Raw genomic sequence first — 25,609 nt, forward strand, 5'->3', positions numbered from 1 at the left:
AAAGAGTTCAAAGAATGGCTTGTTTTTCTCCCACAGAACAAAGCCATCTGTCAACCTTTGCCCAAGCACTTGGCAGTCGAGGAGTACACCTACTTCCAGGTTCTACGAACACTCAAAACGCTTTCATTGTATTCGAAGCGTGTTGAATCTAGAACAGAACGATGCCCTTCACCTCATTGTTAGGAGATACTACCTTCACCGCGTCCGTCAAGACTATTGGAGAAACCTCATTCATCCTCTGTAAAGCCTCAACGGTGTTGTGGGCTTCCGAGACGCCGGAAAACTCCCTAGAAGAGTCGACTAGATAAATTTCAATATTTCGAAACTCTTCCTTTATATCACGCCACCAGAAATCTAGACTGCTGGCATCTTCAGATTGTTTCCTTCGCCAGTTCTGTCTTTTCCGCTTCCTCAACAAACCATTTGCTACATTCCTCAAACCCTTCGTAGACATCCACCTTCGGCTTGTAGCCGAAACTCGCTTGGCCTTATCTCACTTTAAGGTGCGAGTAATTATGCTCAAAAGCTGCCAGCATGACAACCTAGTAAAACAACCTTGATATCCTCCTGCAATACTGGAGGCAGCAACAGCCCAGTTGAATTCCCCAAACAGAACCGGCTGGTCGTTAGTAATAATATAAGCCTCACCATAAACCTGACTCTTAGGAGATAGTGCGGCCCTGTCATGGGCGTCGACCAGGGCGTGCGCGGGAAATTAGGTGAGCATCCAAAAGGTCGGAGATATACGTGACGTCGTAGTAGCTCTTTCCAGGCCCTATTTGTGCATTCGCTTTGCTGGCTCGAGCCTGGGTGGTAACCTTGCCTATAAGTCCAAAGTCGCGCTCTCTAAAGGCTGTCGCTAGATAAATGAACATCATCAGCAAAGATGAGTCGCCATCCTGACGATTTGCCGCAAGGATTTCGTCTTCGGCCTCAACCAATCTTACACGCAGCATCCCTTATGTGCAGCCCTGTCCGGGCCGAATGCGCCCACCTCATGGGCAGAAGGTCCACCTGCATCTCTCATTAACACCTTGCTGCAGTACTGTAGCTCGTTCACCATTCCTGCCAAGCCTCACGAGTGTGCCTCCCGGTAGGCGAGCCGTGCTATCATGGTCGTGCAGGTTTCCCCACTTCCGGAAAGCGGGACAACTCTCGCTTCGTGATGGCATAAGCCCGATACGCTCTCACGCAATCGACAGGCGAGAACATTTTGACTTACAGGGGTCAGCGGAGGTCGGATGTCACACTCCTACGTCTCGCAAACTGACACTATGGGTTGATATCAGCTGGATTGTTTCTGCATCTTTCGAGTTCAGCTTGGGACTCTTCCAAAGAAACATCCAGTCTGCTTGAGGCCAACGCACATACACGCTGAGCGCCCAACCATGGCAGCGGACACGGTTCCTAGGGGAAAATGGTGGAAGATTCAGTGGTATTCCGACGGCAAGTGCTTCTCGTGGTCTTCCCCATTTCTGCTTTCCATCTTGTCTCGGGCATTCCAAGTTGGCGTAATGTTGATGTGCTTCGAGGTTGAGGAACGTCGTATTAATGTGTGTTACAGATGACACGCTGGAGGAGCGAAAGTTCATTGTTAAGCTAGATCTGATCGTGGTGCCGTACGCTGTCATTGCATACTGGGTAAAATACATAGGTTTGACTCTAGCCTTCTCCTGCCACTGCTGATTGTTTCAGAGAGCTAACTAAGCCTTCTCCGTAGATCAGGCGAACTTGAGTATGACATTCACCACCATCATTGCGAAACCGCTGTTAACGCTTGCAGACAATGCCTACGTTGGAGGGATGAAGGAGGAACTCGGATTCAAAGGGAACGAGCTCGTGGAACTCCAGACCATGTACACGGTTGGCGCCGTTGTAGGCATGATACCGTTTATGTTCATCTTCACCTATGTGCCCATGTACTGGACGATTCCAGCTATGGATGTACTCTGGGGTCTATTCACGCTTCTACAATACCGCGCGCACTCATTCGGAGAGATGGCTGCCTACCGCTTCCTGGTTGGCTTCTTCGAGGTCTGGTGTTCTGCCGTAATCATATCTGTTCTCTGATACATTACTAACTGGTAACCTCAGGCCGCTTTCTTTCCAGCTATGCACTACGTATTTGGTGAGTTATTTATCCGACTGAATTGTCAATCCTGTGAGAAGATTCTTACCACTCTCGCAGGTTCTTGGTACCGAGGACATGAGATCGCCCGGAGAGGCGGCATCTTCTACACTGGGTTGAATCTCGGGACCCTAACGGCCGGTCTCATCGCAGCCGGGGCTTCGCATCGTCTGGAGGGAGTTCAGGGGATGTCTGGATGGCGTTCGTATTATTCCCATGCCATCGCTCATGAAGTCCAAATGATCACCACCAAATTAAACCATGCTTGCTGACTTCGGCTTCATATTTAGGTTGGATGTACATCATTTGCGCGGTCATTACAATCCCAGTCGGGATCCTCGGTTATTTTCTGCTACCAGGTACCGTCGAACAGCCGAACCGCTGGATCCTCAACGAGCACGATATCAAGATCGCGAAAGCTCGGCTCGAGCGCGGCGGCCACGTTACGCGCGGCAAGTTCAAGCTCGGCCATCTCAAGCAGATCTTCCTCAGCCCACAGTTCTGGACGGTCGTCCTTGTGGACATACTGTTCTGGAACGCTGGAATACACAAGAGCACCGGAAGCTTCTTGCTGTGGATCAAGAGCCTGGGCCGGTACAGCCCAGCCCAGGTTAATGAGATGGGGACCATCGCACCTGCGCTGGGGATACTGTACAACCTTGTAGCTTGCTTTCTCTCAGACTTGGTCCTTGGCCCGGCCTGGGCAATCACGTTTTCCTCACTCCGGAACGTCGCCGGGCTAATCATGCTTGTCGTGTGGGATATCCCCGAAGGCGCGAAGTGGTTTGCGTTCGCGACTATGTACTGGTCCAACGCACTCTCGAGTGTCTTGCATGGCTGGGTCAACACCATCCTCCGTGATTCCCCTGAGCAACGGTCCTTCACGCTAGTTTTGATTACCATCATCGCACAGTCTTCGACAGCTTGGACGCCGCTGCTGACATTTCCCACTGTGGAGTCACCAAACTATCCTAAAGGCTTTTCTTTCTGCCTTGGCTGTGCTGTGTCATTGATTGTCGCCACTCACATTCTAGACGTTTACATCAAGCGTAAAGAGTAAGACTTTTTCATGTCATAACCAAGAATCGTTAACTGACATCAGAGAGCAGGAAACAAAAGCTCCTCCACGTTGAGAGCGACAGCGACCGCGGGAGTAGCGTGGGGGCTGAGCCGGGGGGAACCAGTGGGAAAAGGGCGAATGCAAATATTGCAACAGTTAATTGAAGCTGCACAATCGGAAGGCACTCTTGTGTGGATAAAAGGCGATCCCGAGGATTCTGCTTGGGCGTCCGCTACGCGGTCACGATATTTCCCCAACCTCCTGTGGAACACCACCCTGTGGTGTAGGAGGATGTCCTGTAGGAGGATATCCTTTGGGAGGTAAGCAGTTATTCTATAGAAGGTTACCCTATAGGAGGTTATCCTACAGGAGGTTGTCCTGTAAGAAGTTGTCCTAAGATACCTTGGGTATGTCCTCGGACGTATACGGAATAGAAGCGAAACCAGATACATTGGGTGTAGTTCAATCGCAGTGACTTTGCTGTGACATGTCAATATTATTATTATTAACGTACCCGGCCCACATTCCGACCACCCCCTGATTCCGACCACCTGATTTAGACATTTACACCCCTCTATTAAGACGAAATAGGGCCCTATAACCCTAACCCTACACCTAAAAATAGGGTTTTAAATCTATTATTTAATAAAAATACTTGAAAAATCTATTTTTAGTAATAATAGTTAGTTAAAATTAAAAGACTTAAATATTAAAATTTATTTATAAATACTTTTTAAAAAAATCTAATAACCTTAACTTTAAACTTTAAAAGGACTTATTTATTTATATTATTAAAGAAGATTATTAAAATATTATATTTTATAATAAAATAATTTTAAAAAATTTTAAAGTTTAAAGATTTTTAATATTAAGAAATAATAAGAGTTTATATATAAATATTAATATTTTAACTTTAATTTTAATTTAATTATAATTTTAATTTTTTTTATAAGTTTTTATTTAATATTATTATTATTTAAATTAATTAAAGTTTTATTAAATAATTATTAATAATATTTTTAAAATTTAACTTTTTTATTTTTTCTATATAAACTTTTTTTAATAAAATTATAAATTTATTTATTTTATAAAAAATAAAGTTATATTATATAAAAGAAATTAAATATAATATAATTAACTATGTAGATTGTGAAGTCACTGTGAAAAGTCCTGTATGGCAAACTTAGCTGAGCTGATCTTTGAAAGATACATTGTGTCTCATCCCTCTAGGACCCTAACTATTTGCTTCCAGCTTAGTAGTGGAACTAAAAAAAAGATAAATAGTTTATATAATTAACTATTTTTAATATATAAATATATTTTTAAATACTTATATTATTAATATTTATTAAATAAAATTTAATATTAATATAATTATAAATCTTTAATATTTTATTAATAATTTTTAATATTTTAAAATATTAAGTTTTAAAAATACTTTTAAAAATATAAAAGTATTTTTAAAATTCTATTAATATTCTTATCTAATAATATAATTTAATAAGTCTTTTTAAAGTCTAGGGTTAGGGTTATTAGACTTTTTTAAAAATTATTTATAAATAAATTTTAATATTTAAGTCTTTTAATTTTAACTAACTATTATTACTAAAAATAGATTTTTTAAGTATTTTTATTAAATAATAGATTTAAAACCCTATTTTTAAGTCTAGGGTTAGGGTTATAGGGCCCTATTTCGTCTTAATAGAGGGGTGTAAATGTCTAAATCAGGTGGTCGGAATCAGGGGGTGGTCGGAATGTGGGCCGGGTACGTTATTTGGAGGTGGGACGATGGTACGGTAAGATTATATGTGATGTCTGCAATTAGGAGAAAAGTTAGAACAGTCACAGGGAAATTTTGCTCTTGGGCACCTTTGTTTCCGACGGATATCAAATCGAAAGTGATAGTGATCTTGGGATGCTTCCAGACTTGCGAGGCCGCTTCAAATGTTGCTGCAGTTGTTCATGGTCTCGTCTAGGCTTCGCTTTCAATTTTCTAAACCAGCCTTGACCATCTAACGGCTGATAGACGCTGTCAAAACGATAATAGCCGTACCAAATCTTTAGAGCGAGCAGCCTCCAGTGATCTATAGATTAGACCGATATCCCAGGACTTGTTCGCCAATGTTCCCATCCCGGGGTCTGCTCACACATGCACCTGTTAAGTATGTGGTTTCGCTTCTATTCCGTATACGTCCGAGGACATACATGGCGACCTGTTAAGTATACCAGTGGCTTGGCGTAAAGTGTGCTTCTATAGACACCTGATGCAAGCTTCGATCATCATGTATTTCAAGACGAGACACCTCTCAGGAATTGGAGTAGCTCTGCCCAATTGACTTCTACCCCCTACCGCTGAAGCACTGTGACGTAGCATCCTTGGCGTTCTGCTCGGAACCAATGCTGTGCCTGTCCGACCCGAGCCTCCCCCCGCCTTTGGTTACGGAGCCCAAGTGACTAGACGCAGTGGCAACATGGAAAGTCCTTGAAGCTATCAACGGTCGTTTCAACCAATTGCTCACAAGGCCATCTGGGCGTTTTCTACAGTTAGTCAGACATCACGGGCATTGAGAGGTGTCAGTCTCAACAGGCATAGGCGTCCTCACACCGCCCCCGCCCCCAGGAGTAGTAATCATGGCCACTGCATCATCGCCAACGACGGTCATCCGATATGAGCAGAAACCTGATGCGGCAGGAACATCAGTTGCATCCAATGTCCCCGGGTACCCACCAACCGGGCCCAGCATGTCCGGCGCCTTGCCCGACAGCTGGCATCCTACCAAGGTCACTGACGCAGGGCTGCCTGGTCAACCTTTCGCGAGACCTGTCCGAGTATTCTCTCCGCAAGAGATCCCGAAGAACATAAAAACAGCTCGCTTGAGCGTCGAGCATGGCCTGAAGGAGCTGCTCGCTTTTCAGCAGCGACGACCTCAGGCTGACGGAGTCGCCTTTCTCGAGCAGTTCAGATTACAATCTGCTAATGTTCTCGATGAGCTGATGACGCTGAGGGGGGAGGTGTCGGACATAATAAGGGCGGCAGAGCGGCATCGATGGCGAAAGTGGCTATTGGGGGGTTTGGCGTGAGCAAACATTGCCTTCTTTCTTCGACGTTGACTCGCACTTTCGCCGATTACTGACCAGCCTTGTCAAAGTGCTGTAATTATCCCTGCAGTGAAGGCGATTTGGAAACGACCACGGCATGACAGCGAATCATCCAACAAAACGGAATATGCGTTCTTCAAGAGCCAGTCACTCATTTCACGCATACTGAATGCTGTTCGAAGCAGCTTTGGTGGACTGGCGTCTATAACATTCTTCGTATTTGCGGTGCTGTATGTCTTTCAAAACGAGGTGTCTTTGCGCGTGGCCAAAACGATGTCCAGGAGGCTGAAGAGGCTGCATGCCAAGTTGGAAAGAGGCGATCAAGCAATCACTCAAGCCGATTTGAAGACACTCCGCGGATGGCGATGGCGAATATTGCTCTGAAAAGAGCGCAAGACATCTCGTTGGTAGTGATCGAGTAACAAAACACTGCCTCGAGCTGTTGTATACTCAAAACCCGGAATTTGGTGTTTAGCCCTAGAAACAAAGAACGAGGCGCTCGAGGTTGTTACGAAATAAGAATTTTGGTTCATTTTCTGCATTTGGTCATTAACGCTTTCCAAGATAAGTTTCTACCACAAAATCAGTCGAGAGATGTGGCTTAGAATGACAACACTTCCCACTCCCCACCCCGCCATAGCCTCGAGATCACTCATCACCGAATTTTTTCTTCTTGAAACACTCGGCCAGCCGGAAAAGTCGGTATGTGCGCTATCATGCGGGCGTCAATGGACCTTTTGTCGGAGTCGTTACTTGGCGACTTACACAAAGGAACGCATTTGTTACTTGGCCTCACCAACAGATTGTGATGAAGTTTGGTTCGGGGAAGCGAACTAGTGACCAGGGTCTGATCACGACACCGTCTCGAAGAACATCAAAGTGAAGGCCTGAACCAGTCGATGTTGGTCACGGGCTTGATTGACCTTATCAAAGATTCCGTATGTCCGGGCCCGATCCTGAGTCCAGACGCCAAGTTGGAGGTTCTCTTGACTGACGTCTGAGACCAGCCCGCTTTCGCGTGCACTGCCACGAGCTTGTAGCCCCCAAGATCCGGGGAAGTCTGTGGGGGAGGGGACTTGGCGGACACAAACCTTCCAGACTACCGGCTCCCCGCAAGGGACCAAGTCTAACCGCCGAGCGCCAACAAGGGGCGGGAATCCTTTTCGTTTTTTTTCTTGTCTGGCCCCCATCCACTTCTAGTGCCGCCATTGGGTCTCATTTCGCTTCCCTTTTGCTGAAACCTAGTCATTTCCTCCATTTCACCGGCTGGGCGCGCCGTGCCCAGAAAACGCCACGCGGTAGGCAGTCGAGGCTTAACGCAATGGAGGAGTCGGAACAGAAAAGATGTACGGAGTACACGACACGACACGACACGCCAAAAGTCCGACCTCTCGGATCCATGTCCCTGCCCTATCTGGCGCTAATTCATATCTGCGCGCCTGATGGGGATTCGACCGGCCGCTTGGGTCCAATGTCACCCTCGTGTGGTTGAGCAGACGAACAATCTAGCAATCTCGCATGCGAAGTGACCAGTATTAAGTCTACCACCGCCTCGGGTGCAAGGGGTTGCAGTCAGCATGCCTGTCGTACTACGATATTAACCAGGTAGCACATTGTGCGCCACTGTTCTGGCCCAGCTTCAGGATAATTGGGAAGAATGCGGGGAGTGAGCACTTGTATTGCCAAGTCTTGGCCCAAGCCTGTGGCTTTGGATAGGCGGCTGATATTGGCTGTTGGCTCTACACGCCAGGGATAGTCTGTCTGGGCATGGAATCCTGTCCAACTCTCTGTTCAAATGTTATCAAGCCAGCTACACACGAACGAATAGCCTCGCTGCAACCACCGACACGGGCCAGGTAACTGCAGCAGAAGCTGAGCCTGCTAGCTGGAAAATCCCCGCGGGTTACACCACTTGCCCGTTTGATCCATAGGTCTCAGGTACTATCAATAGGCAGCGGCCGTGCTGACGGGAGCCTCAACCTTACGAGCCGTGATGGTAACAAGTATCCTCAACAAAAAGCGGCGAGCTGAGGAGAAGGAACAACAATAAACCTTTTTGGCGCCTTGGCCAGCACTCGTGACGAATTCTAAGTCGTTGGCCCGGACAGAAGGGGGACCTCCTAGTTCCTGAGCCTTGTCAAGTGGACTAAAAGTGAGACCCCAGGTGGTTTTGTCTTGGCTAGGCATTGGCATTTTGCTTCGGTGTCCGGGGCACCTCCCCATGGAAGCCCTTCTGCAGTGTTAGCACGCCCAATCAAGACTATTGTGCATCATTTTCCAAGATTACCTTTCGGGCTGCGGGCCCAAAGTGGTATAATACTTCGGAAGGGGTAAGAACAGGGCTCAGCAGCTATAAAGTGAAAGCCATCCCCTCGTAGTCATTGCTTAGATACGCCTGAAGGCTTTGATACCCGCCACTAGCTGAGCTTATACGCAGGGGAACAGCGGACGTCTACTTGTCATAAACGCCCCTCTCACTGCGAGTCAGGCTTCAGTCAACGCTGCCGACCATCATTTCAACAACATCTGTGGCCATGGCGGACATCAAAGCCCAAGTGGACAGCTCCGGCACAAGCATGGAAGAGAAGCCCGTGGGAAAGACTGTCGAGGACATTGACTCACATTCCGTCGAGGCCGCAGGTTGGGACGTGTCCGCAACCAAAAAGCTCATCCGCAAGATTGACCTCCGACTCATCCCCTTTCTTGCGCTCCTCTACCTGCTCTCCTTCCTTGACAGAACCAACATTGGCAATGCCAGACTCGACACTCTGGAGGTGGATCTTGGCATGCCCAAGACCAGTCTACAGTACAACAATGCGCTCGGTATCTTCTTCCCCTTCTATGTCGCAGCCGAGGTTCCCAGCAACATGGCCATGAAGAGGTTCCGCCCGAGTATTTGGATTCCTATCATCATGATCGCTTGGGGCATCTGCACCACACTCATGGGAATTGTGCACAATTATCCCGGACTGATGGCTGCGAGAGCTGCGCTGGGTCTTGCTGAGGGCGGTCTGTTTCCTGGAATCACATACTAGTAAGTCCATCGTTTCTCAATCTTGAAATTGAAGGTTTTGCGCTGACTCCGCCTCAGCATCACGATGTGGTACCCACGCCACGAGTGTGGACTGCGAATGGCCATCTTCTTCTCCGCTGCAACAGCTGCAGGTGCTTTTGGCGGTCTGCTGGCGCGTGGCATCATGGAGATGCGAGGAGTCGCAGGACTGTCTGGATGGCAGTGGATTTTCATTTTGGAGGGCATATTGACCTTCTTCGTCGGTGAGTTTGTCCCACTGGAACAACTAAAGACCCGAACAACGCTGGTGTCCGTAGATAGCGGTCATTTTACTGACTGTCGTGTACAGCTATTTCGGCCTTCAAGTTCATGTATGACTATCCCTCGACCGCACCCTTCCTGACCGAGCCGGAGCAAAAGGAGGTCACAGCACGCCTCAAGCGCGACCGATCCTCGCTCGCGGATGAGTTCGACATGAAGTACTTCTGGGCCGCTCTCAAGGACTGGAAGATCTGGGTACACATGTTCATCACCATTGGAGTCTACACACCGCTGTATTCCTATGCCCTGTTCCTGCCAACCATCGTTGCCGACCTGGGTTACAAGAACACGACGGCACAGCTCCTGACCGTGCCTCCTTACTTTGTGGCTTGCATCTTCTGCATCGGGGCTGGCTACCTCGCCGACAGGATGAAGCAACGAGGAATCTTCATGATCGGCTTCATGATCATCGCGTAAGCAGCCCTTCCAGACCCAGGCCCAAGATTCATCTTCGCCAGGACTAATTGTTTCCACAGTATGATCGGCCTCATCATGCTCCTTGCCTCAACCAGCAGCGGTGTCAAGTACACCGGTTGCTTCTTCCTCGCGACGGGCATCTACCCTAACGTGCCACAGGGTGTCGCCTGGAACGGTAATAATATCGGCGGCTCTTTGAAGCGCGGCGTCGGCATCGCCATGCACGTCGGCTTTGGCAACCTCGGTGGTCTCATCGCCGCATACATCTACCTGGCCAAGGACCGCCCGACCTACCGCCCTGGTCACGCCACGCTGCTTGGGTTTCAGGCCATGGCTACCTGCCTGAGCATCTTCATGACCATCTACCTCCGCAGGGAAAACGCCCGCCGTGACAGGGTGCACAAGCCGCTCAGCGAGTACACCGAGGCTGATAAGCACGCAGAGAGGGATCTCGGGGACAGTGCGACCTTCTTCAGGTATACGGTTTAGAGGGTACTGTGTTGTAGTTGTGCATACATTCAGGGGCTGTTGTTTAGAAAATTGCGCGCGCTACGTAGAAAAGCATATCGTAACTCTACGAATATTGATTGGCACTAAAATGCCTGCAACATATTTTTTGGCGATGATAGAGTGTATAGCCTCGCATATGTCGAAGCACCCATAAATTGATATCAGTTTCAAATCACTACCTATGTACCTAAGGTGGGCTCGTAAGCCTTATATGTTTGGATCTCGGCAACCAGGAAGGATTTACACATGTCGATTGCTGGTACCAGGGGTCTGACTGAAACTTCACCGAGGACCACAGGATAATTGCATGTTCCATTTTGACTGACTTGATTCGGCCAGCGCTGCTATGAACACCGTTGACGTTCACAACCGCCTACAAAACTAACACGATATCACCTGCCTCAACGCCAACATGGATAATTCTATCAACATGTCTCGTGGTGCACAGCCAGCAAACGTCCTTGGGGAGTATCACTGTATGTCTCCCCAATCGCGTGCTCAAGCCCGCTGCTGCAAGCCTGCCAAAAAAGTTGCCCGCGGCTCGGACTACCAACGGCACAGAGCTCACTGGCCGAGTCAAAAGCTCTTCCCAATTATCTACTGTCGCCATTTCTTGCACGCCACTAATACTGAGTAACGCATCAACCTTTTCAGCGCACTGACAAGTGACGCGGCTCAAAAGGTGACTGCTTAGAGTGCCGAGGATGTCCAGGTCGCATAGCCAATGCTTCCCGTCGTGAACTTGCACCAGGCTCTCCCTTAGAAACGATGACTGGTCAATATAGTTCTCGTTCGCGTTGGCCCCAAGCTCTCGAAGTTCTGGTTGATACTGCGTCAGAGTCAGATGCATCGAGGTCTGCCAGAAGCTATCCGTCATGTTTCCCGTGAACTTGGCATGATTAATTATGTCCCAGCTTTCTGGAGACTGTGTGCGAATTTTTGGCCTGGGTGGAGGTACCAAGAATGACAGCCCGGGCCTACCCAGGTTACCTGGGATTCTGCGGATCTCATTTTCTGCTGGAACCTCGTAGGGGTCTTCGAGAAGCTGGCCAGCCACGTAGATAGAGTCGCCCGACGTCATTGCGAACACCGCAGACAGGTAGTCCGGCTCTAGGACTTTCCCAGCTTCAAACATCGCGATGCAGGCGAACGCTTCCGGCCGAGATAAGGTCATCGTCAGTGGAGAGGCTCTCGGAGGTTCCGTTGCAGGGCACCATCGTGCCGTTGGGATAGTTGTGTTGGCAACCACCGTAGGGGACACCGTGGTATTCGGCAGTGTCCGATACAGATTCGAGGCTGCGGCACAAGCGCGAAGGCTTTTGACGTAGCGGCGATGGCTCTTCCGAAGGCTGATAGTGAACCATTCAGCGAGACGGGGGGAGTTGAAGTCAGCAGGGCGAAGAGCCTCTCGCAAAGCCTTTGCACTCATGTACTGCCCTACTGGCTGGCTTGTTGTCCCTGGCTCAACATCTATTTGACCCTTCCCAGCATTCTCGCCGTCTTTTTGATGTCGCTGTGGCATTTTGGAAACCCTGTATATCATAGCAGTGGTAACATCTCCTGCATAAAATTCCAGCTCAGGGCGGTCCTCTGCGCCGTGTTAGTCCTTGTTGTTCCTAGAGCATGATTTACGTATTGAGAGTATCAGACATGAGAAGAAGCATGGCAGTTGGTTTGCATACCTGTCGAGAAGTGTGATAGCTCGGTCAATGACGTCTCAAAGTCGACCCCGTTTGCGAAATCAACGCGTTGCTTTCGAGTCTGAGCGAGATCATCGGTGATGCAATTCGCTGCCAGGCAGTATTCGCCTTGCTGTTGGATGTGGCTGATCCTGGCTCTCATCTGACTCGAGGCTGCCCGCAGGTGAGAAGTACAAGGCGCTGTCGGGCTCCATGGGTGACAAGCAAGGGAGCATCCTCTCTCGAGCAGCGGAAGGTTCGCACTGAAAGCTGAGGGTTTACAAGGGCAGGTCTGCACTGCGGCAGAGCTACGCCTCGTGCTGTCTCTCTTGATGAAGTCTTTCCACCGGGCCTTCTTATCATTGTGTTGGTCGATTGCCTGTCGCGTGCAGTTGCCGTTGCAAGCGCATCGTTTAGCAATGCTGGTGTATACAACTAGCCAGCGGGCGTACTTGGATTTGTCCTGAGGAACTGATGATTGACGTCGAAGATACCGGCCCGATGAATTCGCCTCTTGGCCTGCAGTCAGATGTTGACCTAGGGGAGCAACTGATGCAAACACTGGATTCCTGTAAGATCCTTCAACATATGAAATAACAAAACTCTCATTCGTCAACCCTTGGTCCTTGGCAAACTGCCGCAGACAGGCGATGCGAGCCTCTGTTCCGTTCAACAGGCTGAAGAGTGAGGGTAAGTGGCTGAGCCCGAAGAAAGGTGCTGGATGTTGATCCAGGTCACATAGGAACTGCCCATGGCGACGACCGTGGTTGACCAATTTTTCCAAAACCGCCCTTTCGCTCTTTTTGGCATGTTTCCAGTGCTCAACAGCTCCAAATAACTGTCCTACCCATGAGTCCTTATCAAGCACGTTTTTCACCTGCCGTATATCCGCTTCTACCGGTTCCTCAGTTACCAAAACTTTGGTCTGAAGCATCGCATCCATCAGTAGGAACAAAGTGTCGATGACTTCGCTGCTTGTGTTCAGGTTATTGGAACCCGCCCAGGCTGATACTGCGCAGCCAAGTAGTACGTAAGAGAATTGTTCCATGGTGATACGTGATGAATCCACACTGATTTGGCTCTTGATGACCACTGGGTCCCCATAATATCTCATATAAGATAAGGGCAGCGACCAGGACACGCTTCGGGATTCCGATGTGTCAGTTGCTGGCTCCAGGTCTATGCTCAGAATTCCGGAGTCCACTATAAGGTCGTCATGTTGAAACAAAACATCAGGGCCTCTGCTAAGAACGCAAAGGTCTGGATAGAGGTGCCACGAATTCATAGCAAGGAGGACTGCTCCATTCCGGACCTTCTGCGGCACCCCCCGGACAAGTGAATCCATGGAAATCACCGCATCTTCCCAGGCTCTGACAACACTGAGGTACACGTCGTCGATTGGGTTGACGATAGTTGCCGCCGTATCCGTGTATTCGAGAGCTGTCTCGCGCTGGCGCCTCATTACGACATTCGCCGATTGGAGCCAAGCCCTTGCGCCATTGTCCCAAGTAGCGAGCTCGTCTCTCGTAAACTGCTGCTTCGCCGCCATGGCGGAGGCTATAGCCCTTCCGTAGTCAATTCCAGGCTCTTGAGTATGCTCCAGCTCTGTCTTCCTTCGGTCTATTAGTTCCATCCACAACGCAACGGCTTGGGGTGCATCGAATATGGCTGCAACCATGCAGGCTAATAGGTGGACGACGATCGCATTCTCGCCCGAAGTAGCAGCAGCCCAGATACTCGAAGCATCCGCGCCGGAAATGTGAGAGAAAATTCCATGTTTCGCTCGCTCGCTCGGATCGAGTTTCTGCTTGTCTGCGATCTGTGAAACACGGGTTCCGTAGGCAGAGAGAAGAGCTGGCGCCGGCGAGACGATACCGTGGAATAGTGCGCCCAATTTCCTGGCAGTTCTATGGAGTCCCCCACCTTCTGCTTCTTTTCGCCGAAGCGGACTAAGGCTGTCGTGTACAGCGCCAAACTCGGTTGGCGCCTCCAGTTTGACGAGGGTGAAATCCAGATTAAAGTTCGCGGCGGCCAGTGACAACTCGCTCGGAATACTTATAGTGCTGGCAATCAGTTTCGAGATAAGGGAGTCGGCCATCTCTTCGACAGCTCTATCCGGGGTACGAGTCTGGCTTCGGAGTTGGAGGTGCCAGAAATCCACCTTGAAGATTGAATACTTAAGTATGGACGGTGCGAGATGGTGGTCAATGAGCATGTGGCAGCGGCTCGGCAAATGTGCATCAAGCGGGGATGACGGGATGTTGTTACACAAAATACAACCCCGATAGGCATCCGATAGCACGCATGTTGTGGCTGGCTGACCCCTCTCGATTATCGATCACACAATCCTAGCCCATACATAGCGCTACTGCACTAGAAATCAGGGGCTGTCCCTTAGTGCTGAATATATATCGGAAGATTTGCGCGAGACCGCGGGACTTCCCATAATCATGTCAGGTCCCCAGTATCCCACAACGGGTTGTGCTGACCTTAAGATCGTTCCTCCGCAATAGCTGGGAGAATTCAGGTGTATACGTCATAACAGCCTCTCTGTGACTAGGTCTTTGTGACGGTCTGGCTTTCTTAAATACAATTATACTCCTGTATTAGGAATAACGAAATTTCAGGGAAATCTTAAGAAAATCATAGGGGAACGGTTTCAGGGACTTTTATTTCTTTAGAAGCAGACACATTGATATCTTTTTGCAATCATTATTGACGTCCCATTTCTAGTGTTCGCTCAAGGCTTGTCTAGCCGTCTATGTCTACAATCTGCAGTTGTTCAATACCGGTGCTGCATGTCCCAGTGGACTTAGGATGGGTCTGAGGGTCTAACCCTAGGTCAACGGTTATGCGTGCTGACGCATAGTAAACAATGACCTCTGTGGGGCGACGCGTGCCGAGCACTTCAGCGTGATCTTACGACCGAAGCCAAACAGGGGTGGATTTGGCGTTGACAAACGGACAGGCGACACACGACTCGCCCGGCACATTCCGTAATGCCCGGGATACGACCCAGAGCAATCAAGCGGAAGGCAAACGATAGCCTTGCAGGCTCCAAGGCAAAAGGGCCGGTCAAGCTCCAGCGCACGACGTTGGATGCGTTCTTTGCCCCACGACAGACAGCACCTGACATTGCTGCTGGGAATGGAGAAAATACCACAGCGGAGAAGCCTCTGTCCAACAACTTGCCAACACCGAAAAGAATAAGCGGCGGGAGCGATGTCGGTCTCAGCGCTGAGCAAGAAGCAGTGTTGCGGATGGTTGTGAATGACGGGAGGAACATATTCTTCACTGGCTCGGCAGGTTAGTTGCACAACTCTCTTACATATAGACTGAGTGGTAGTTTACGAACCTTGGGGTCTTGGAATATAGCAATGCTGATTTTCATACAGGCACGGGCAAATCTTTGCTTTTGAGAGCCATCATCGAGGCTCTGCGGGAGAAATATGCCAACAAGGCAGACTCTCTGGCCATTTGCGCCAGCACCGGCATGGCTGCGCAGAACATTGGTGGTTCGTGTCCCAGTCTTTGCTGTTCTCCGATAAATGGGTTCTAGAACCATTGATTGAATTGCAGGAACGACATTGCACGCCTGGGGTGCTATCACGCCTGGCGTCTTCGACGTAGAGAAGCAAATCAGCTACATCAAGACATGCAGGCCCGCCCACCGGCGGTGGAAGGCAGTCAAGGTCCTGGTTATCGACGAAGTGTCTATGGTCGACGGCCAGCTTTTCAACCTCTTGGCCGCCCTCTCAACCACACTCCGCCGAAAGACAGAGAGGCCGTTTGGAGGAATCCAAGTCAGCTATTTCAGGAATCCACAGTTTTTTACTCTGCGCCTACTGACTGCCACAAGATTGTTGTCACGGGTGACTTCTTCCAGCTGCCACCTGTCACTCAGGGCGGAAAGGATGTGTTCTTTGCGTTCCAAAGTGATGCGTGGAAAGAGAGCATCGAGCGAACCGTGACGCTCACTCAAGTTTTTCGTCAGAAGGATAGTGGTGAGTCGTTCACCGCCTGGGCATATTGCACCCTATAATATTCACACAGCATCGTCCAATCGCAGACTTCGTCAATCTTCTCAATGAGCTTCGCCGCGGTGAGATCCCCCCAGCAACACAAAGAGTCCTGGCCGGCCTCTCCAGACCCCTCCCACAAGACGACGGCATCCTCCCCACCCAGCTGTTCCCCCTGCGAACCGAGGTCGACCGCGCCAACGCGTCCCGTCTCGCCGCCCTCGGCGGCCCCATGCACACATTTGTGGCGCGGGACTCGGGGTCCGCGGAGCCAGGCAAGAGGCAGAGACTTCTCGACAACATGATGGCCGTCGGGGTGCTAGAGCTCAAGCGGGAGGCGCAGGTGATGCTGGTCAAGAACGTCAGCGAGACGCTCGTGAACGGCAGCGTGGGCAAGGTGCTCGGGTTTAGCGCGCCGGCTGATGGGGGCGGTGGTGAAAACAGCAACAACAATAACAAGAAGTCGTACCAGGGCAGTGGCGCTGGTGTTGAGTTGCTGCCGCTGGTTGAGTTCAGCACGTTTCGGGGCAAGGAGACGATGCTCGTGGCCCGTGATGAGTTTCGGGCTGAGGACAGTGAGGGCAAATTACTTGCGAGGCGGGTACAGGTATGCTTGATTCCTGCATAATTTGCTGCGCACTCACTTAGTCTGCATCATCCACTGACTCCATATTCAGGTTCCGCTCGTCCTGGCATGGGCTGTATCAATCCATAAGGCACAAGGCCAGACAATCCAGCGGGTCAAGGTCGATTTGAGCAAGGTGTTTGAAAAGGGTAAGCGGCACACTGGATGACAATGTTCCCAATGACTTGGAAATTGTGTGGCTAATTTCAATTCTCGACGTATAGGTCAAAGCTATGTAGCCTTGTCTCGGGCTTCCAGCATGGCAGGGCTCCAGGTCATCGGCTTCGATGCGAGGAAGGTGAAAGCACATCCTCAGGTTGTGGAGTGGAGCAGAGGCCTAGAGCAGGCATCATAAGCCCGTCGCTAGTTGCTTGTTTCAGCAAATTTGAGGCTGGGACTTGTTCGTGAAGTCTGTGAAGAATAGAACAGATGATTCATCTGTACATATACAGTAGCTCTCGTCTTGAAGTGCATCAATTGTGTTGTATGTGACTAGGCCAGCAGGAGGATACAGGAATCAAGGGTTGGAGCGACCACCCCCCCCCCTCACGGGCCCCCTCCCCCTCACCAATGCGGAAAGGGGGACCCTCTCCACCCTGGCTTTGTCATCAGGTTTTTGTCATCAGCCAATAGCGTGTAACAGAAACTGCACTGGCGCTGCTGCCTAGCGACCAAAGAGGCCGCCCCCCGCCGTTGAGATGCCTTAACCTCTTCGCGAGCCTCAGTATTCTTTCTTGCACTGACAGTTTTACCGAGCAAATCAGTCCATCTGAGTCATCGAGGATACGAAGGGCTTTCAGGCAGGAACTTTTGTAGGGTTAGGCTGCAGCTCATTGGCCAGTTGTTTGCTGGCGACGTCTGGCCTGGGAGCAAACACTGACGGATCACAGAGAGCTTCACCTCGACCATTTCCGTTATTTCCGTTTCTGGCAGCCTGCGCCTCTACAAACGGTGGGTTTGACAAGTATAAAGAATCCCGCCGTGTTCGTAGCTACCGCCACTTGATCAACCTTCCTTCCTACCAACCACCCAACCCACCCAACTCATCACACCACCCCACGACCATCACGACCATCACGACCATCACGACCATCACAACCCGGGCTCACAAGCTCACCACCCCCAACCTCATCGTATTTCTTTCTCAACAACATCCCATTCAACGCCCGTGACCACGGTCGTGCAGCATGGAAGCCGCTCACGCCCAGGAGTATCATGTTCGCGACCTGCCCACGCGGTCCATTACGCTTTTCCCGACCCGTGCCCAAGTCGTGCGGGACATCCGAAACGTCGTCCTCAAGGTATGTATCCGCCTAGATCCCCCGTCATCTCCATGGACCTGCAAGTACTGACTCTATTTCTAGCCCGGCCTGAACCATATTACCGTCGTTGGTCTGACTCCCACCGTCGATGAGCACTCCATCAAGGTTGAAGGCACTGGCGCCGCAGTCATCTCCGATATCTCAGTCCAGCTGCTCGACAACGCAGACATCTTTCAAGAGATCTATCCTGATTCTGACAAGGATGACTCCGACCAGTCAGATGATGATGACGGTCAGGATGCTTCGGCCAAGGATTCCGACGACGAATCCCTCACCCCAGCCAGGAAGGAGCTGAAGGCGGTGGAGGAGAAGCTCGTGGCTTTGCATGATGTCCTCAAGAGAGATGATGAGGTTGTGTCTAACGCAGACAAGCGTCTGAAACTGCTCGAGGAGTATGGAAAGAAAGTTACGCCCAAGTCCGGAGCTGACGTTGGCGAGCTCGTTGATGTCTATGATGCACAGCGACGCAAGACCTTCCAGGAACGCATGGATGCAACGCTCCGCCAGCGAGAGCTCAATACCGAGGTTTCCAGCCTTGAGAAGAAGAGGTCCAGGCTCCTTGCCCAGACTGCAAAGGAGGACAAGAAGCGCAACAAGGCCGCTCGGAAGGAGGCCGAGGCGAAGCGCAAGAAGAATCAGCTCCTCATTGCCCGCCTTGAGAAGAAAGAGAAGGAGCAGGCACGTATCCACGCCGAACGGTGCAAGTTCTGGCCGCGCTCTTGCTATACCGTCCGCATCACTCTTGACGCAACCCAGTACACGCCCATCTCGTCCCGCCGGTCTTCGTTCGCCTCCGTGACCGATCTTGTGAAGCCTGTCGCCGACGAGCCCAGCGAAGCTGCATCCCCAGGCACCGAGGCTCCGTCTTCAACCTGTGACATCTCCCTCTCCTACGTCACGTCCGCGGCATTCTGGTCCCCATCCTATGACCTGCAACTCAACACCACTACCAACACTGGCACCCTGTTCTTCGACGCCCAGCTCACCAACAACACCTCCGAGACGTGGAAGGACTGCAAGATCATCCTCTCTACCTCCCAGGCCGTCTTTTCTGGCCTGCAGGACGACATCCCGAAGCTCGTGCCGTGGCGTATCAAGCTCGCCAGGAGGTCCGATGACTACTCCGCTGGTGACATCACAAACAGCCCCGAGGAGGTGGCACAGCGGGCCGCGAACATTAACGCGGCTTGCTTCACGTCCCATGAAAGGCACGGAGTCCACCTGATTGGGCTGCCCGGCCAGCCTTTCCCGAACGGCAACACACAATTCAGGAAACAGGCCCGGGCGGTTGGCGGCACGAATCACGATTTGCAGGACTACCAGATGCAACTGATGTTACTGGAACAGCAGGGTGTTAGGCGAACGATGAGGGCACGGCAGGAGGAGCCTCCGGCGCATCCTGCGCAGATGAGGAAGGTTCAGCCGCAGGCGCAACAGCAACAACAGATGCAGATGCAACAGGCGCAAGCGCAATCAAACAATGCATTCGGTCCGTTCGGTAACGCGCCAGCCCACACCGTGACCACCTTGTTCGGTGGTGCCCCGAGCGGTGCCAACCAACAAACCGGCGGCGGGCTGTTCGGTGCCCAGAGCCGTGCCATCCAACCAGCCAGCAGCCTGTTCGGTGCCCCGAGCGGTGCCAACCCACCTCCTCCCGCGGCTGCGAATACAAACGCTGGCGTCTTCGCCGACAAGATTCCGCAAGACTGTGACTACGACCATGCCAACCAGCTGGACACTGAGGACGCGCTCCAGGACTTTGATTTCGACAAATTCCTCCACTTCGAGGAGTCGGCGGTCGAGGAGATGGGCATGACGACGACGTACGACCTCCCGGGCAGCAAGACGCTCGCCCCCAGCAGCAACGCCTCCAAGCAGCGCGTGGCCAGGATCCTCTTCAGCAACGTCGGCTTCAGCCACACCGTCGTGGCCAAGTACCGCCCCGCCGCCTTCCTCAGGGCCAAGCTGCGCAACGCGAGCAAGCTGTCGCTGCTCCGCGGCCCCGTGGGCCTCACCCTCGACGGCACCTTCATGGGCCGCTCGTCGCTGCCGCACTGCCCAAGCGGCGACTCGTTCAACATGAGCCTGGGCGTCGACCCCACCATCAGGGTCATCTACCCCAACGCGGACGTCAAGCGCGGCCAGACAGGTGTCTTCTCTAAGGAGGACAGCACCGGGTACAGGCGATCCGTCACCATCACCAACACCCGCGGCGCCACCTCCCAGACCAGCGGCGACGGCACCACCACCACCAGCAGCAGCAGCTCCAAGCCCGTCCGCCTCATCGTCCTGGACCAGGTCCCCGTCAGCGAGGACGACAAGCTGCGCGTCGACATTGCGAGCCCGCGCGGCCTGTCCGAGGGCGGCAGCGGCGTCAGCACCGGATCCCAGCACCAGGTGGCTGGCCCCAAGGACGGCGGCAAGGGCGGCTGGGGCACGGCCGTCGCGACGCTCAAGAAGAGCGGCGAGGTCCGCTGGGACGTCGAGCTGCACCCCGGCAAGGGCGTCAAGCTGGACCTCGAGTACGAGGTCTCGTTCCCTCTTGGGGACAAGGCCGTTCATTCGACTAACTCGAAGTGAGTTGAAGCGCGGGCAACAGAATTGGCGTTTTTGTTGTTGTCCAAGGCTTTGAGGCACATCGGGGAATGAATGGTGGTGGGCATCAGGATGAAGTAATGGCTTGGGTTATCGGATTTGAGGTCTGGAGCGAATTTTGGATGCGAAAAGAAAATGACAGCAATTAGCCACTCAGTACTTTGGGTTTCCGTCTAGGCGTCGAGAGCTTTGCAATTAGGTAGTTAGGTAGTCTGGCACCAATGTGTCACATCAATTGAGACCATGAGCCACATGTGTAGATGGATCGTCCATCATGTCCGAAATTGCCCGTATCCTCGTGTTTTGTGATCCAAGCATGGTGTTTGTTAAAGGAGAACGTTATATAGAATATTATCCCATATGAAATCAAAGGATAATATCATACAGAGGCTACTTGGGCATCCTGGAGGTGGCGCGCATCACCTATCCTGCAGATGAGGAATGACAGAGTGTTATCACAACGGGACTCTGGCCCTGATTTTATGCCGAAGAGGGGACTCCGCTAGCTTGTGACCAAATGGATAAGTGATTTCGTTCTTCATCCGTATACATCCCGGAGGCGCATGGTTCCTTCACACAATGGAAAACGCTCAATTGGATAATACTCGACTTCGACTTCATCTTGTCTACGGAAATGACCAGAGGGAGCAGCAGTGATGGTGATGGACCATGTGTAGTGTACTTCAACACTACCGCTGTGTGCAACGTTGTAGCCTCCGTCGCTCCAATTGCAATTGTAACAGTACCTAGGTATCGATATCTGGGGTTCGTAGAATTCTGGGGTGCGTGAGCTGATAAGTTGGTCTCAGTGAAAACCAGCCACTGAACTAGTTCTAGTTGACTTAACGTCCCTCATTGACACAACACAGCCTCTATTTATCCAAGTTGCCAAGGGCTTTAACAACAGTGGGACACTGATCATTCGATGAGATCGTAATAGAAATTTTGCTTTAGACACTCACGTGCATTAAAAAAAAAAGTAGAAGAATGTCAATATGAGACTCAGAAAAGAGTACTGACCGTACAACCAATTCTGCCAGTGTGCCTGTGATGATCGTGTGATCTGACGACGCGCACCACGCTGATTTACACAAGGCAGGGCGATTTGGTAAGACTGATATGCATTCTAAGGCTACTGTCTAACGTGTAAGCGTAGAAAAATAATGCTGTTCGGTATACTGCGGAGCACAAATCGATCAACAAGGCCCACAGTGGACCGCCTCGCGTTCTTAATCTTCTGCCCTGCGAAGATGGAACCGCCGAACCTGATCTACTTTATGCACTAGCGAAGTGGAACTTCGGGAACAGACGCGTACACAAAGAGGAAAGCGATTGACAGCCTGAGCTGATTTGGGGGGGGCGGGGCGTTACCCAGAGTCCGGAGATGAGGCTCTGGTGGAAAGCATTGATGAGACGAGGCGACTGAGCATTGTCTGTTATGCTCTAGAGCTGTATTTTCTTATTCCTTGAACTGATGATTATTTCACAAGTTCTTTCTGCTTCGGGAGCATCCGACATTTTCGAACCTTGGAAGGGCACTCGAGTGCATATCCCACCGACAACGTCCATGCAGCAACTCATCAAAGATAGGATTTCAACCAATCTTCCATTTTGGCCTCTTCTGAAGCTCGTTCAGGTGGACAATATTCTCTCGTTTGCTATTCTCTACAATCCAGAGTGTCTCGATCAGTCTTTGTGGTGATCAAGCGAGACATGGGATTCTATTAGTATGCCGTGTCTAGGGGCACGGGAAAGTGGACTCCGGTTAGCAATCTCAGGTAATGTGCTAGGTACTAGAGGTTATTTTAGCCTGGGCCGTTGTCTCTAACCACCCCGACCCTGGTCAGGGTGGGTCTTTCAGCCAGCCAGCATACCCACGCTGCTAGCCATGTTGTCCCATTAATCCCCTTAAGTGGACCCGATGCAAGTGAGCAGATGAAGGTCGTGGCCCCTTAGAGGGCCTGTATATCACCTAGACGTCGACCAACCCTTGGGGCTTAGCTAGGCCCAAATACTAACTCCTAGGACGGGCTGGACGGACGGTCAGATAGCGTTTTTAAATCTTACGACCCTGGCCAAGGGGATCTACCCGAGACTCCCCTGAAGATATGCTTCGGTTACACTGTGTACTACATAGTAGGGAGGGAGATAAGGCAAGCTCGGTATTATGTCGCATTGGACCAGGGTAGCTGGTGCGGTTGGCATCGCGAAGCTTTCACTTTATGCGAGGCGCGGAGGAACTGTCGAGACGTGCGGGATGGCCAGGCCTGGGTTGTGCACTGACAGTAAACCTTGGGATGCTTGCTCGCTGTCTGTGTCAAGTCGGTTGGGTTCGCCAAGGGCCATGATTGTATCCATGGATGTCGAGCGCAATAGTATAGTCGGTACGAGGAAAGGTTATTATGGTCTGCTCGAGTAATTTGGGGGCTGCCCCGAGTCGCGGAAATCCTCCTGCTCAATCACACCCGAAAACCGGATCTCATGAGGTCGTGTTCGCCCAGATTTACCCTCGTCCACGAGAGTCGAGGGTGGGTGGCGGCTTTTTTTGTGCACTCTGAGGTCCCATCGGAAGGAAGCCTGCACCTCTCTGAATCTTGGAATGCGGGTTGCAAATCAGGGATTCTGAGTGGGTCTGCATGGTGGGAGGAAAAGGGGCGCCACTGCGGCCGACAAGCCCCAACGCCTCAAACCTGTGTCCCTATCACAAGGGCAAAGGCACGGCTCCGGCAAAATGCGGTAGGTGCATCATGGATGTCGGAATGAAGCAATGGCACGATACCATAGTGCAGTCGCCCCTTGGATCATGGGAAACCCGTTCGCTTCGCGGTTCGGGAGGCGAGTATGAATGGCAGGGTGGAAGCTGTTCGCTTATATAAGTGGCCTCCAGGTCTAGCGTGGTAACGCGTGGCCGATGGTGAATTTTGACGACTCAGGGGCTCGGGAATTCGAACGCCACAAGACTCAACCGGCCCAGGTGCCCATGTAGCGAGGGCCCACTTGCGGTTCCTCGGTAGCTTGGTCCACCGGCGATGGATATCCTGTAAAATGAGTCGCCAATGAGCTGCTGCAACTGGCTGGGCTGGCCCGGAGGTGCGATTGGGGGCCCTTGCTATACACGGTATGGCCTGCTTCTGGGAGTGTGGGTTTTTTTTTTTCTCTCTTCCCTTGCAAGGGCCATGGCGCAGATTGGGGCTTTTTCCCACGAGACTATGGAGCCTCCTAGGCCTCCTAATCCGTGCCCCCCTCCTGTCGACGTGGGAAGACACACAACACCTCTGCCCCGTCCGGCGCAAGCATTCACCCCTGCCCATAGTAAATAAGGGCCAACACCAGAGCAGCCCAGAATGCGCGAGCAGAGCGGTCAAGGGACAATGCAGAGTGCCCACCGAGAGATGCCCCCCGGCCAGCATCCGAGATTAAAACCGGAGAGTGCGAGATCGTGACGTACCGTCGTGACCACTCCTTTTGACTTTTTATAAACTGCATGGCAGCCGCAGCACTCTCGTCACAGCTTGTTCGCGTCCGATCTCCTCCCGTTCCAGCACCCTCTGCACGCCAAAGAGTTCCCATCCGGCAACAAGTCAACAGTGAACCACAGAGGGCCCGCCTGCCAAGCCGCCGGACCAACATACAACACATCCCTCAAGATGATTATTGTTCCCCTGTTCATGGTTGAGGTCTTCGTGATCGTTCTTGGTCTTCTTCTCGCCTTGATCATCACCCTGGGAAGGCTTGGGGATATAAGCTTCAGCAGGAATTAAGCTTCTGGGGGCCAAGTCGGAGACACGCTGGGCCTTGAGGCGCACATACACACAAAATCCGGCCCCGAGACACCGGCCGCGGTCGTCCGAAACCCACTATGCGTCTATGAGCCAGGAAGGCTGGGAATAAGCCGGCCGGGGTCGAAAATATGACTGATCAGGTTTGTCCCATGGCTCGATTCCCAATGTTCTGGACGACTTCGGCCCCGAGGTCCTGAAGCCGTCCGGCCCTGCCCGCTCGAATGCTCATTCTCCATGTTCCAGCACCCGAAACCCGTCGAAGCCCGATTTTTCCGACCGTTGAAAAGACTTGCAATACCCGGTCTCGAGGCCTTCGATGATATGAAAAAAAGGTGCACGCACGTGCCGGATGGCACACAGCCGTTACCAATCGGTATGCCCCGCGAGGCAGTGCAGTGATTAATTTGTGGAGTCACGGGCGTTTACCGGAGCATACAATGGATGGATAGGAGTTGGGGAGTTTTGGCTTACTGCACGCATTTGGATCAATCGGATGCGGGCGACAATTCAGCATATAAACATGGCGAAGAAAGTGCCGCAGAAAGCTGCGGCAGTATCCGCCACCACCAGCCAGCCGATCAGATGAGGGTGCCGTCCTCGATCGATGCAATAATTGTCAACATGGCGTTCCAGAATGGAGGCAATACTCCACTGGCGTCCCCCGACTTACTACATCTGGACCACAAATGCTGTCCCTCTCTCCCTGACCCCATCTACCTCGTATTGACGAGACCGTCTCGTGGCAATAATCGTGAATTGGCGTTGCCGAGACTCCAATATACTGATATGTGGAAACCGCGTGGTTTCTATAGCTATGCTGAACTTTATATCCTGAGTCCAAGGCTACAGAAACTCGAGACAACCTTAGTAATGTACAAGTTTTGCTCGGACATCCGTCACGCAGCCACAACGTCGACCTGAGGAGTCCTAACCACCCAACCTCGCGTCGCGTCGGGAGTCACGCCCCAGACTCACGATTTGTCACAAGCAATACATACTATTACAACTAATCAGTCACAATTTCAAAGAATTTGCCAAA

At 51.5% G+C, this 25,609-nt stretch overlaps 5 protein-coding genes across 5 annotated transcripts; all 5 read left to right on the plus strand.

Annotated features, from left to right (window-relative positions):
• Positions 1-1,388: 1,388 nt before the first annotated feature.
• KVR01_009343 (uncharacterized protein) lies at positions 1,389-3,188 on the plus strand (the record flags this gene model as incomplete). The annotated part of the gene is made up of 7 exons (XM_044788405.1): positions 1,389-1,446; positions 1,565-1,654; positions 1,784-2,034; positions 2,095-2,128; positions 2,189-2,329; positions 2,419-2,718; positions 2,809-3,188. The coding sequence occupies 7 exons, from the start codon at positions 1,389-1,391 to the stop codon at positions 3,186-3,188; spliced, it is 1,254 nt and encodes a 417-aa protein (XP_044641845.1).
• Positions 3,189-5,661: 2,473 nt separating this feature from the next.
• Positions 5,662-6,828, plus strand: KVR01_009627 (uncharacterized protein). The gene is made up of 2 exons (XM_044784989.1): positions 5,662-6,265; positions 6,338-6,828. The coding sequence occupies exons 1-2, from the start codon at positions 5,820-5,822 to the stop codon at positions 6,669-6,671; spliced, it is 780 nt and encodes a 259-aa protein (XP_044642129.1). The 5' UTR covers positions 5,662-5,819; the 3' UTR covers positions 6,672-6,828.
• Positions 6,829-8,821: 1,993 nt separating this feature from the next.
• On the plus strand, positions 8,822-10,527 carry KVR01_009082 (uncharacterized protein; the record flags this gene model as incomplete). Its single annotated transcript, XM_044791229.1, has 4 exons — positions 8,822-9,321; positions 9,379-9,563; positions 9,650-10,034; positions 10,098-10,527. 4 exons carry the CDS (start codon positions 8,822-8,824, stop codon positions 10,525-10,527), a joined length of 1,500 nt encoding a protein of 499 aa, XP_044641584.1.
• Positions 10,528-15,139: 4,612 nt separating this feature from the next.
• KVR01_009153 (uncharacterized protein) lies at positions 15,140-17,363 on the plus strand. The gene is made up of 7 exons (XM_044788210.1): positions 15,140-15,533; positions 15,623-15,742; positions 15,807-16,030; positions 16,087-16,231; positions 16,297-16,853; positions 16,924-17,020; positions 17,096-17,363. The coding sequence occupies exons 1-7, from the start codon at positions 15,227-15,229 to the stop codon at positions 17,224-17,226; spliced, it is 1,581 nt and encodes a 526-aa protein (XP_044641655.1). The 5' UTR covers positions 15,140-15,226; the 3' UTR covers positions 17,227-17,363.
• Positions 17,364-17,600: 237 nt separating this feature from the next.
• Positions 17,601-21,040, plus strand: KVR01_009579 (uncharacterized protein). Its single transcript, XM_044785428.1, has 2 exons — positions 17,601-18,172; positions 18,236-21,040. The coding sequence occupies exons 1-2, from the start codon at positions 18,059-18,061 to the stop codon at positions 20,771-20,773; spliced, it is 2,652 nt and encodes an 883-aa protein (XP_044642081.1). The 5' UTR covers positions 17,601-18,058; the 3' UTR covers positions 20,774-21,040.
• Positions 21,041-25,609: the final 4,569 nt, after the last annotated feature.

This window comes from Diaporthe batatas (genome assembly GCF_019321695.1).
Source record: "Diaporthe batatas strain CRI 302-4 chromosome Unknown Contig00011, whole genome shotgun sequence".
In the NCBI taxonomy this organism is placed as follows: Eukaryota; Fungi; Ascomycota; class Sordariomycetes; order Diaporthales; family Diaporthaceae; genus Diaporthe; species Diaporthe batatas.

Bases quoted from the DNA above. Each gene is read 5' to 3' on its own strand.
- KVR01_009627 (XM_044784989.1), top strand. From the start codon at position 5,820: ATGGCCACTGCATCATCGCCAACGACGGTCATCCGATATGAGCAGAAA. The intron at 6,266-6,337 runs GTGAGCAAACAT...GCCTTGTCAAAG, and splicing joins TGGCTATTGGGGGGTTTGGC to TGCTGTAATTATCCCTGCAG.
- KVR01_009579 (XM_044785428.1), top strand. From the start codon at position 18,059: ATGGAAGCCGCTCACGCCCAGGAGTATCATGTTCGCGACCTGCCCACG. The intron at 18,173-18,235 runs GTATGTATCCGC...CTCTATTTCTAG, and splicing joins TCCGAAACGTCGTCCTCAAG to CCCGGCCTGAACCATATTAC.
- KVR01_009153 (XM_044788210.1), top strand. From the start codon at position 15,227: ATGCCCGGGATACGACCCAGAGCAATCAAGCGGAAGGCAAACGATAGC. The intron at 15,743-15,806 runs GTTCGTGTCCCA...ATTGAATTGCAG, and splicing joins GGCTGCGCAGAACATTGGTG to GAACGACATTGCACGCCTGG. The intron at 16,854-16,923 runs GTATGCTTGATT...CTCCATATTCAG, and splicing joins TACTTGCGAGGCGGGTACAG to GTTCCGCTCGTCCTGGCATG.